General features: G+C 36.6%; 1 protein-coding gene across 17 annotated transcripts in view; it reads left to right on the top strand.

Moving 5' to 3' along the window:
* The window catches only part of ZNF438 (zinc finger protein 438), a 178,253-nt gene that overhangs the window by 146,593 nt on the left and 18,127 nt on the right, over positions 1-13,533 (top strand). For all 17 annotated transcript variants that reach the window (XM_031017392.2, XM_031017387.2, XM_031017388.2 and 14 more), the window contains one exon: positions 3,078-3,145. In XM_031017392.2, the coding sequence (XP_030873252.2) occupies positions 3,109-3,145 (37 nt within the window). In that variant the 5' untranslated portion in view covers positions 3,078-3,108. The remainder of the gene's footprint in view (positions 1-3,077; positions 3,146-13,533) is intronic.

The following is a 13,533-nucleotide window of genomic DNA, read 5'->3' as shown; positions in this document are numbered from 1 at the left end:
CTTTTGTCTGGTGCTAACTCTTTTTCCATTCTTTTACTTATAACCTGTTTGTATCTCCATATTTAAAGTGCCTTTCTTACAGGCAACATATAGTTGGGTCTTGCATTTTTATACAAACTTTATTCTTTTATTGGCATATTTAGATCATTTATATTTAATATGATTATTGATATGATTAGGTTTTAATCTACCATCTTGCTATCTTATTTCTATTTGTCCCATCTGTTTTATTCTGTTCTTCTATTTTCCCTTGAAAACTGAGTGTTTTTATGATTCCATTTTTAAATTATTGGCTTTTTCGCTAAAATTCTTTGTTTTGTGATTTTAGTTGTTGCTTTGAGATGTATAATATACATGTTTAACTTATCATAATCTACTTTGTAGTCATATTATACCACTTCACTGATAATATAAGAACTTTACAATTGTATACTTATATTAGTCCCCTCTCAACTTTTGTCCTATTGTTATCATATATCATTTTTACATGTTATAAACCCCACTTTTCATTCTTATTTTTATTTAAATAGTCATATTTTTAGGACACTTAAATATTAAGAAAAAAAGCCTTGTATGCTTACTGTACAGTTCCCATTTCTATAATTTTCCTTCCTATGTATAGATCCATATTCTAACCTAGCATTCCTTCTGCCTAAAAGACATTGTTCAGCATTTTAATAGTGTGAGTGAACTAGTAATTATTTTTTCAGCTTTGTATTTATAAAATATCTTCATTTCTCCTTTATTTTTTAAAGATACTGTCTCTGAACATAGAATTCTAGATTACAGGTTTTTTATTTCAGTATTTTAAAGATGCTGCTCCACTGTCTTCTCACTTGCATTGTTTCCAAGGAGAAATCCTCTATATGTAATGTATCTTTGGAATGCCTTTAAAAAATTTTTTTTCACTATTTTTGAACAATTTGGTCATGATATGCTTTGGTGTAGTTTTCACTGTTTTTTATGCTTCACGTAATTTTGAGCTTTTGGGGTCTGTGTGTTTATAGCTTTACTCAAATTTGGAAAAACTTCTGCCGTTATTTCTAATATGATTTTTTTTTGGTCCTTCCATTTTTCTCCTCTCCAATTACTAATATATTAGGCTACTTGAAGTTGTCCTATAGCTCAGTTATCATTTCTTCCTTTCTTTTCTTTTTCTTTCTCTCTTCCTCCATCCCTCCCTCCCCCCGCTCTTTCTTTCTCTCTTTCTTTCTCTCTCTCTCTTTCTTTCTCCTTCCTTCCTTCTTTTTTCTTTCTTCTTCCTGAGTTTCCTTTTGGAAAATCTCTAGTTACTATGTCTTCAAGTTTGCTAACATTTTCTTTTGGCATGGGTAATATGCTGTTAATCCCATCTAGTGTATTTTCATTTTATATATTATAGATTTCATCTCTGGAAATTTTACGTGGGTCTTTTTTATATCTTTCCTATCTATATTTAACTTTTTGAACATATGAAATACAGTCCTTACTTAATTACAGTTAGAACGTAGTATTCTTGACTGCTAATTCTAATGTGTGTCAGTTGAGGGTCAGTTTTGATTATTTTCTGCATTATGGCTCGTGTTTTCCTGCTTCTTTGTATGCTTGATAATTTTTAATTACATGTCAGATATGATGAATTTTACTTTGTTGGGTGATGGATAGTTTTGTAGGTCTGTTCTAAATGTACAGTTAAGACACTTGGAAATAGTTTGTTCCCTTTCAGTCTCACTTTACTATTTGTTCTATTAAACCAGAGAAATGGCTTGGTGTAGGGTTTGATTATTTCCTCTACTAAGGCAAGACCCTTTGTCCTCTACTTGATGTCCTGTGAATTAGGAGTTTCTTCAGTCTGGCTGGTAGGAAGAGGTGATATCCCTGCCCCTCTGTGAGTGTTGAGAAGCTTGGATCTTCCCCTGACCTCAGGTAGTTTCTTTACTTGCATGTGCTGATCAGTACATATGCAGATACCCAATGGAGATCCTCTTCTTTGCTCTTTCTCTTTCTACAGCTCTCTTTTCTCCATTACTCTGGGAATCTCCACCAGAGTTCTCCCTTCCTTCAGCATTGTCATACGGCTCTTCTCATTTGTTTCCTGTCTCCCGAGGGAACAGTCTTTTGATCTGATGTCCATTGTTTTGAAATACTGTTTCACAGTTTTGTCTATCTTTTGGCTTGTTTCAGGCGGGAGGACAAATTGGTCTCTGTTACTCAATCTTGGCTATAGCAAAAGTCCTGCCTTTTAATTTTGGCTAATTTTCTATTTAAAAACATTTAAAATTCTAAATAGAAAGATCCATCTGTACCTTGATGGCTTCTGTCTTTGATGTCATGCTTGAAACACTTCTGTGTTTGACAGCTTATAAAATATTTACCTATATTTTTTTCAAGGTCTTTAACTGCCTTATTTTTATATTCAAATGTTTTGAATATACATTATATTATAGACATTTCTGAAAATAGCTAAATTGGAGGCAGAAACCCTGGAAGTACCTCAACAAACACATTGCCAGTACACATCTTACCATATTTCCTGTCATGCATTTTGCTATGCCTTTGTTTTTTATATAGTTGCAATCCTAGGGTGTGTGTCACTTACCATGTTCGTTCAGTGCATTTTCCAGATTGCTACATAATCTTCATAATTGTATCTTAATGACTGAATTATATTTCATCAAATGAGTACACTGCAATTATGCTACCTTTATGTATATTGCAAAACATTTAAGTTATTTCTTCTTAAATAGAGTATATGAAACATAATTATCTGGCAGGGCATTTTTAGGGAATCTTAATTTTGCCTTTTTTTTTTTTTTTTTTTTTTTGCGCCACCGCGGGCAGAGATGCAGATACAGTTCCTCTCTCACTGTGTCTTTGCTTCTGCCTCCAAGCCCACACCAGTACACTCCATACAACCCTGTCTGTATACAAAAGAGAAGGAAGTAAAATAGTTTCTTAATAACACAGTCCATTTCTTATTACTCAGATAATTATAAATAGGAAAAATTTTTAAAGAGCTTATAATGTACATTGTTCGTATGTATTAACAAGGCATCTGAATTGTTTTCTAATTATTATTTGTGCTTGGTTATTTTTAGGGAAGTTGCTATTCAAGTCCAATACATCATAATGCAGAATTCCTTATCAGTACCACCAAAAGATCAAGGTAAGATAACCATGCTGAGGAAAACAGTAATGCGTGTGTTATAAATAGTAGAAATTGACACATTCAGTGCCACTATCCCCCGACCAGAGGTAATTTATTTCCTGGAACTAAGAACAAAATCCTAATTATGTCGGAAAGTTGATTTCCTTTGGTAAATTACTGAAGTGTATAGAAGGACATGCATCTTTGACTGGGAATTCCTCGAGAGTAGGGCCATCTCATCCCACACAAAGCTCACAGACCCCAGCCCGTTAGTAGACATTTAGTTGGCACCAATAGATGTCTACTGCAATTATCGAGTACTGGTTTTGGTGAAACAAAATGACGTGTTTTAGTGAGAAGACTATATTCATGTATATATATTCTTACACACATGCACACACACAACACAGATGTAGAGAGAGGGGATAGTCACTAATACATTTCTTTGACTTTTTTCTTCCCATAGTCATTTAAAAAGAAACAGGAAAAACCATTCCCCAGCCCCACATGATTTATAAAGAAAATCATGTTGTTTTTTTTTAAAGATTTTACTTATTTTTTGACAGAGAGAGAGACAGCGAGAGAGGGAACACAAACAGGGTGAGTGGGAAAGGGAGAAGTAGGCTTCTCATGGAGCAGGGAGTCCAACGTGGGGCTCAATCCCAGGACCCTGGGATCATGATCTGAGCTGAAGGCAGACGCTTAACGACTGAGCCACCCAGGGGCCGCGAAAATCATGGTTTTTTAACAGGAACTCCTGGAGGTTTATAGCAATTTATAGGTGGAGATAGTGTCTTTTCTGAATAAAGAGTAATTAAATTTCCTTCAAGGGCAAACTCTAACCTTAGGAAGAATTCAAGTCTTTCACCTGCCCCTACATAGTCTTTTCTACACAGAAGAGAAATTTTGATATGTATGTGAGAAAAATAATGTCTTTAATGATGCAAACTTGGGCTTCCTTCACAGAAGACAAAACTTTTAGTGAATGGAGGGAATTTGCTATAAAGAACCCTTAACCATAGCAAACACTCTTTGATCTCTCCACTAAAAGGAAAGGCAACATTGTAACTGTTAAGAGCATGGAGTCCAGGTCTGACAGCCCTACCACTGAATTGCATATCTTAGGCACATCACTTGACTCCTCTTTCTCATCTATAAATCTATAAAATGAACATAGCAAGTACTACCCTAGAGGTCATGTAGACATGAAAGGATATAATACGTGTAAATCAGCTAGCATATTCCTACGTATATACTAGGCACTATAAGATGATAGTGGCTATACTCTTAATGGCTGTTATTAATATCTGAGGAGGCTGTTGTAATGAGATGAGCGTGGCTGCTTCCTTCTTCAGGTGCCTACTGGCCTTAAAAGGCCAAGCATGATCCACGGGGACCCAAGGGAAGTAAATACAGAGCGGACCTCAGGCTTACTTCTGGTCCAGACATTTGGCCAAAGGGGAGAAAGAGTCCTTGAGAATCACAGGAGATCCAGCCCTGCGCATGAGGGCAAGAAAGGGTGTGGGATGAAAGAGTGGAGAGCAACCCTAACTAGAAATTAAAAGTGTGCATTTCCTGTGAGTGTTTTCTGGTGTATATCCTTTGGAAGATTTCTGTGGTAATAGGTAGCTGATCAAGGGGTTGGAAACTTAGTGTCCTAGCTGGTATCACCTTGTTCATCTGAGCTAGAGGTGTGACTGCTTAGAAGGACGAGCACGAGACCAAATGTCAGGGAAGCTGACCTCCTTTCCCACATCTACTGCCAGCCAGCCGTGGAACTTCAGACTACTTCTTTTGCTTGTAAGCTTCGGTTTCCCCATTAGTAAAGCCAGGATTACTAGATATTCTTCTCTATCTCTAAAAGGTTGTAAATCTATGTAATGAAGCAATGAGCTGCTTGGTTTCTGGCTGATAAGGGGAAGTCATTCATGTCACCTCTCACACCTCCTGCCTCCTTTGTTTCTCATCAAGCCTCATTTTGTTTTGTTTTCTCGTCTACCTCTCAAGCTGTTGCATAAGCTTAGTTATCTCCATGGGCTTGGCCAGAAAATAAGACGCCGTCAAGCCTAGCTAGGAGTTCAGTAGCTCTAGTAAATACTTTGTCTGTCTTTTCTGGGACCAGAGATGCTTGAGCCCCAAACCCAGAACTTAACAGAGAAAAAGATAAAATAACTAAGTCTACGGCCATACCACCCTGAATGCGCCCGATCTCATCTGATCTCGGAAGCTAAGCAGGGTCGGGCCTGGTTAGTACTTGGATGGGAAGATAAAATAACTAAAAGAGCTCAATTAATCACATGCCTCCAGTGTGGTAGTCACTCTGCCCACAACTTTACATTCTTTGTTTTCTTTAATCCTCACTATAAATTAGATACAATCTTTATCTGAAAGGTTCAGGGAGTTTGGTTACTTTTACCAAGATCACCAGTCAGGGAAGTGACTGAGCCAAGATTTGAACCCAGATCTGTCAAAATCCCAAACTCAAACTGTGTCCCCTGTGTCACACTGTAAATCTATAAAGAATATTTCTAGTTCTATTTTTAGATCATTCCCCTTTTTCTTCTTTGATCAAACATATTAATTTATATTTATGTCATCAAATATCAGTTATGTGACATGAGAAGTGTGCTGGGCACATGCCATTTGTTAATTAAATTCTGAGTAATTTATTTAACACATCATTGATGGCTATCCATGAATTATGATACTTAAAAACTTCAGACTTGTAAACACACATGCACATATATTATACATATTAATGTATGAAATTCAGGTAGGATATTACCAGCAGAGTTGTGGAGCTTAAGAAAATCCAGTGTATCACATAGTATCTCCTAATAAAATTTCCATGGTGGAAGTAGATTTAATGATCACCAGTATAATAGTTAACCAGTCAGATCCAAAGATAAATCAGACACAGCCTGTGCTTTTACAAAACACAAAATCCTATTAGAAGAACAGACATGTATGTAATTAACTAGAAGAATGCATGACAAATGCTGTATGGGAAGTAAGTATGACATCCTTTGCGAACCTGGACGAAGGGACAGTTGGTTAGGCCAGAAGTTTTGAGGCTGACGTTTTGCGGGGGAAACACACCAGAGGAGATGACATTTGTTCAGGACATTAACACATGTGTAGAAGACAACCAAGTGGAATTTAGAGATCAAGGGATATGGGCTTAATGCTGGGAAAGAACTAGCAGAAACTAATTAGAAATTCTAGTGCCTTCTATTTAAATGTTTTCTAATTTTGGATAAAGAGATTTAATATCATAGTATCACTCTAATGATAATTTGTAGTATATTAAAGGCTTTCCAGTATAATTTAGTGTCATCATTATTCCTTCCTGTGTGAAAGTATTACTTATAGAATCTCCAGAAGTTCATTAGACTTACTTCATTACAATTTTCTATCTTCTCATGCATTCAGGATTTGGGGGTAGGATTTATGGTTTTCCCAAAACTTTTTTTTGTTTGTTTGATATTTTCAAATAATAAGATAGTAGAAATAAAAGGACAGGTATTTTGTGTTGGAAAATAGCAAATTGTAGCAAGTAATAAACCATGTTTTTGAAAAAAAAAAAAAAAAGGCATAACAACAACAGGATAAGGCCAACTAAGTTGTTGTAACTTCTACTTTAAATTTGTTGAAGGATAGACCACCACAATGATTAAAAACGCACGTAAATTTTCTTACTTGCCAGATAAGGAAATACAGAGGAGCAGCTCTGCCAAATGGTTCTCTGACGGGGACAGTTTATGTTTTCCATGTGCTAGAAAGTTCACTGTGGTGATGCCAATGAAGGGTCAAAGTTTGCACCTTGGAGAGGGCAGGATGAATTGTCAGTCTCCACATAGTTGATTAAAACAAGTCCTACTGTTCATTGGACAGGAAAGAGTCTTCATTTGAGCTGAGGGAGGGTCTGTTTTACTGGAGTTGTTCGAAATTTTTCGTCCTTTGCCAACTTCACAGTTCAGTTTTGCCATTGTCGAGGCAAGTGTGCTGCAAGTAGGAAGGTCTTCTTGCACGGGTCTTCTAACGTTCTTCTCAGCTCTGTCATAACATTTGCATTGTTCAAAGGTAGTTTTCAAATTGTGAGTGCTATTTTTAGTCAATGAGAGTAATAATAAATGGAGGTGAGAACACAGCAGATGCTTTGTGGCAAGAGGGTCTTAATGACCCCCTTTGGAACCACTGCAGTTAGCTAAATATGCACCGTCAACCCCAACTCATTTCCAAAACTTGTACAGTGTTTAACTCTGCAGTCATGGCTTTTACTGTGTATCATGTGAATTCAGATTTGGATCAGAAAAAAACAAACAAACAAACAAAAAAACCTGGATTTTTGATTTAATAAAATACTTTTTTTTTTTTTAAAGATTTTTTTTATTTATTTGAGAGAGAGAGAATGAGAGAGAGAGAGCACACGAGAGGGGGGAGGGTCAGAGGGAGAAGCAGACCCCCTGCTGAGCAAGGAGCCCTACATGGGACTCGATCCCGGGACTCCAGGATCATGACCTGAGCCGAAGGCAGTCGCTTAACCAACTGAGCCACCCAGGCACCCTAATAAAATACTTTTAAAATAATTATGGTACGGCCTAAAAATATAAAGACTTAAAAATACTGCATGGAGCACTGGGTGTTATACGCAAACAATGAATCATGGAACACTACATCAAAAACTAATGATGTATTGTATGGTGATTAACATAATAAAATTAAATTAAAAAAATAAGAGGTGCTGTTGGATTAAAAAATACACATATAGTATGTATTTTTATATTTATTTATATTATATTTTTATATAGTATACATCCAGACATAACATTTTGGTATTTGTGAGTATAGCATATTAGAACTCAGGGAACACTTGGGCAAAGTAGTGAATATTCATTTTTTTTTTTAAAGTTTAGCAAAATGATCTTATTATAGGCTCCTAGTATCAGGTTCTTTTTAAACTTCTTGATGAATTTTTTTTTTGTCTCTGGCAGGCTTTCAAGCACTTCGGCATGTAGTGGCTTCACATATATACATTAAATTTTGTTGAAAACGCTTTAAACTCAAACTTCAAAAAAATCATATGATTTAGATGCTGTGAAAACATTTTCATCTGTCCTTGACGAAACACCAAGGTGGAGTTTCCAAGTCTGCGTGTTCACTTAACAAATACTTATTGCCTTTGGAGAGGCCATGAGCAAGGAGCACAGGGGGAAAAAAGGAAACCCAAATGAAGCTCTACTATTTCGGCTCGGTTTCAATAAAGCTGTACTACCTATCAGAATAGTTTACCTTCTGTGAGGACTTAACCAAAAAATGGGTTATTATCTTATTATCTAACTACAGTTTGACTCTTTCCACCATGGTATTAAAGCTGCTTCTTAAGCTCCTATCCTATCTTCTCTTTTCCTCCTCCCCCTTCTCTCCTGTTCCCCTTCTCTTCTTTCCCCCTCAGTCTGGGAAAAGAATACTGAACTAAGAGCTGAAGAGTTGAGTTCTGTTGACCCTTCCACCCTTCTTTTTAGGCTCTGTGATCTTGGCCAAATCAGTGAACCTCAGTCCCTTCATCTCCCAACTGGGAATAGTAATTCTTGCTCTGGAACAGCCAGATGAGATAAGATACAGTCGATTCTCATCATTCACAAGAGTCACGTTCTATAAGGTTGTAGCTAATACTGAACCATTGCTCCATAGCATTAGGTTCCTGTGAGCCTCTGGTCACAACACAACGTTTTCATCAACTATCAGTACAGAACTTAGCTTTATGTGGAGTCGTTAACCCTGAACTCACAGACACAACATGATCACTCATTCCTAAACAAAGCTTATCTAACACATGTATTTTTTCTACAAGGCACATCAGTGTCTTCTCACACTTAGGAACACTGGACAGCACAGCAGTGCTATGCTTGAGGGCTATTTTAGACAGTGAAATCACCAACCAAAAAGGAAAAAAAATAAGAAAAATGTGACATTAATAGAGCACAAAAATGACACTTGTTGGTAATAGAAGAGCTGAAAGAAGGCAGAGCATTGGCCACTGCTGAAAATGTGCATATGGAATGACTCAGGTGTTTGCTTGTGCGTGTCCACAGATGACCATGCAAGTCTCACCAGTATGGGTTTGGGGACTGCAAAGAAGTTTTAGCAAGCAGGCGAATTTGTACCTATAGAATCTGGAAATAATGAGGATCAAGTGTATACAAATATACCTTGTAAAGTCTTTTTTTTTTTTATTTTTTATTGTTATGTTAATCACCATACAGTACATCATTAGTTTTTGATGTAGTGTTCCATGATTCATTGTTTGTGCATAACACCCAGGACTCGATGCAGAACATGCCCTCTTTAATACCCATCACCAGGCTAACCCATCCTCCCACCCCCCTCCCCTCTAGAACCCTCAGTTTGTTTCTCAGAGTCCATCGTCTCTCATGGTTCGTCTCCCCCTCCGATTTCCGCCCCCTTCATTCTTCCCCTCCTGCTATCTTCTTCTTTTTTTTTTTTTCTTAACATATATTGCATTATTTGTTTCAGAGCTGGGTGATAGACATTGGGGAGGGTATGTGCTATTGTGAGCACTGTGAATTGTGCAAGACTGTTGAATCACAGATCTACAGATCTCTGAAACAAATAATGTAAAGTCTTTTAAATTCTTTTAAAGCACAATGTAAATCTCAGAATAATTTGTAGAATAAGTTACTTTGGGTAACATTTAACTCAGATATAATAATTTTGTGCAAAGTTGATGTTATCAATGTCAAGTTAATAAAGTAATAAATATAGGGCTCCTGGGTGGCTCAATCGGTTAAGTGTCTCCCTTCAGCTCAGGTCATGATCTCAGGGTCCTGGGATCCAGCCGAGTCAAGTCGGACTCCCTGCTCAGTGGGGGGTCTGTTTCTCCCTCTACCTCTGTCCCTCCCCACCACTTATGCTCTCGTATGCTCTCTCTCTCAAATAACATCTTAAAAAAAAATAAAAATAAAGTAATAAATATATTATTTGAAAGAGACCGCAAGTTTTTAGCTCACTAAAGCTGTGAATACAACTATTAACACAAATTCTTTAGCTCTTCAGCCCTCACATTTAATGCACAGTAGCAAGGAGAACCACTATAATCTGATGCTTTGTGTTTAGTGCTTAACATGGCTTTGTGACCTCATTGGGGGGGGACATTCCCTATGTATTACCAAAATATTATGTTTCCAAATATGTGACATTCATATGGAAACATTTTGATCTTAACTAGTGGTGTAAATGCTGTTCTTGGACTTTTGGTACCATTTTATGTCATAGACCAAGTACAAATTGACATTTTCAAGCTGGTTTTGGTTAACTTACTTAATGTTGGAAAGTGGAACTTTCCAGTGCAATAACCTCTGCAAAATACCACTATATGGATTATTAGTATGTTATGCTGTTGACAGAAGTACAAATGGAAAACACACACGTACCTATAGAAATTTTCTCATCAAACAAAATGGAAATGACCTGGGTGGCCTAAAGCTTATCACGTAGACCTTATACTTGAAGTTATTTTCCTATTTTGAGATATAATGCCAGGGTTTAGAATATTCATAGTAAATTCAGATTTATGAGTATTTTTGTTGTTTGAAATAGCCATATTTCCCCTGCTTAAAAAGCAGGCTACTAATCACATAGTCTGCTTGGGCATGTATCAGTGTCAGTGTGGCCATTTGGCAGCAGAGTCTCTCAGAAGCTCCAATTAACCATGCAAATATATTTCATAGCATCACATTCCACTTTGTCAGAACCCCCGCTGCCTTTATATTATTAACATAAATGCAGGTGCAAATAGCATTTATGTTCTTTGATAGAAAGCAGTTGGAGACATTTCACTGAGGGACACAACACTTTCAGATTGTGTACATCTGTTCAAATAATGTATCCAGCACCAGTGACATGAACATAAGGATGGAAACATCTGCCCCTGAGACCATTTGCCATATAGCAGATGCTTACATCTTTATTTATGCATATGGTTGGTATGATGAGTTGAGCTGGGATAAAAGCAAAGCAAGTTTGACAGAGGTATTTAGGATGCTTTGCAAGCCAGAAATGTAGGCTAGGCATTTCATGTTTGTAAAAGTCTAATACTAATAAGAACAGAAATGCATAAGTCTTGTAATGCTTTAATGGAATAAACATACTGTCCCATCTAGGAACCAAAATTGTAAAGATACTTACAGAAATTCCAACATCCAACTTATACTAGAAAGAAAAACCTATTAGTTTTGTTTTGATAAAATAATTTAAAATGATTTTGAATGCATTTTTCAAGTTCTTTAAAAACAGTGCTCTGTGTTTTAAAAGATTATGTACTACCAAAAGAATCTTGTGATGACATTTTTTAAACTGGAGGAAAATACAAATGTCATTAGTTTAAATATAATTTATGAGATATTCCATGAATATAAATTCAAACTAAGTAAAATAAATTTCTGAAGCATTACACCTTTATAAGATTTTTGTCAAGCGTTTTATTACTTAATCTTCATTCTAACATTTCCAACTACTGAAGTTTTAATTATAATTGATATTTTTATTAGAATAAATTACCTTTAAATGCTTTGTTTTCAAAACTCTGTCCTATGGATCTGCCATATTATAGTCTCACAGGAAACAAAGGTGAAGGAAACAAAAACTTATCAGCCAAAAACAAGACATTTCCAGATTTTATCTTCTGTTCTCGGTCACACCCCTGACAAAAAAATCATAGAATCTCAAAAGAGCTGGGACATTAAATTTTATCTAGTTCAGCAGTTCTCAAACTTTTTAGTTTCAGGACCCCTTTATACTCATAAAAATTTGAGGACTCTAAAGAACATTTGTTTATGTCCATTATATCCATTGGTATTTATCATATTTGAGATTATAAACTGAAAAAATATATATATATATTTGTGAATTCATTTTAAAATAACAATAACAAGCTCATTACAGCTTAATGTAAGTAACCTATTTTATGTAATTAGAAACAATTAGTGAGAAGATTGGCATTGACTTTTGTTTTTTGCAAATATGTTACAAGTGTGGCTTCATTAAAAATGTCGGAGTCTCATATCCGGTCTTACATTCAGTATGTTGTGATAAGTCATTTATGTTGAGGTGTTTGTAGAAAATCCAGCTTTACAGTAGCTGGAAACAGAGGGAGTATATTAATAGCCTTTTCAGGTAATTGTGCCTATTTTTCTTTGATATAACACCAAAATATGCCCCATAACTATAACTGACTTTAAATGAGTCAGGTCACTTCTTAAACTTCAGTTGTGATGAGAAATTTGAAACCACGTCAAGGTGCTTCTTGTATTCTGCTACTTTTTGGTCTGTCTTACACTTGAGTGAGTCTTTTACCCATCCATGTAACATCAGGTATTGGTTATTTGGGGGGGGGGGGAAGTTCATTGAGTTTGCAGATCTTCTATACATAATTTTTTTCAGTATTTGAAAGATCCTCTTTGTTAATGTAACCACCAGTCTCATCTGAAAAATCATTGAGTATTGGGAAGCTTCAAGCTCCCAGTGATGAATTCATGTTTTCCAAAATTCTGCCGCTTTTAAGAATGATTTTTATCACTGCCAACGGTTACCGTCAGATGTTTTTTCTTGTAGTGACAAGCTCTGTTAGTTCACTTTTGAGAAAATGTCTGCCAGATACCTAAGTTTGGCCATGTTCTTTCAGCATGTGTCTGTCAGATGGTTTCAAGTAGAAGTGGTGTTCCATGATGAAAGCTGCTAGTTCAGCTTCACAACTCAGGGGCACAAGTGCTTTTCCTCAAGTCATCCTTCGGCATGCAGCAGAAGGTTCTACGAGTATGAACTCTGTGTTGTAGTGCTGAGAGAGTGTGTTGGTGAAGAATATAGCCGTGTGGACAGTTTGCTCTCACTGCCTAAATTCAGGCTAAGGCACCAGAGCAGTTTGACCCAGTTCTCCCTTTTGTCTCATCAGTGCAACAGATGCAAAGGTCAACGCACTGGAAAAGGGAAATGGCATCTTGTTATTAGAATGAGAAGACAGTGTTGGGACCCTTCCCAGGATTGGCAGACCACACTTTGAGAAGTGATGATCCAGTGTAATCCTTTCTTGTTAAAGGAAGCAACTAAAGGCCATTAAGGATTATTATCTTGCTCAGACCCATTCCAGTAGCAAAAGGAAGAACCAAAGCCAGACCTCTGCCCTCCTTCTTATGTGTGATGTAATTTGTTTGCTTTTCCCTGAGGAACTCCCTCTCCCCCCGCCCCACCAAAAAAGGAAAATCCCACAAATCCAAACTATAGGCCACAGCACTGATGTTTGATCAAGTTTATTAAAGGGGCAGGACTTGCCACATGAGGAATTCAGAAAGTCTTTCAGCATTTTTAGACGTTTTTATTCAGTCCCAATG

This window comes from Leptonychotes weddellii, chromosome 5 (assembly GCF_054177405.1).
Source record: "Leptonychotes weddellii isolate Sample4059 chromosome 5, ASM5417740v2, whole genome shotgun sequence".
Classification (NCBI taxonomy): Eukaryota; Metazoa; Chordata; class Mammalia; order Carnivora; family Phocidae; genus Leptonychotes; species Leptonychotes weddellii.
Note: the sequence above shows the minus strand (reverse complement) of the source record. Positions and strands in the feature narration are given on the sequence as shown.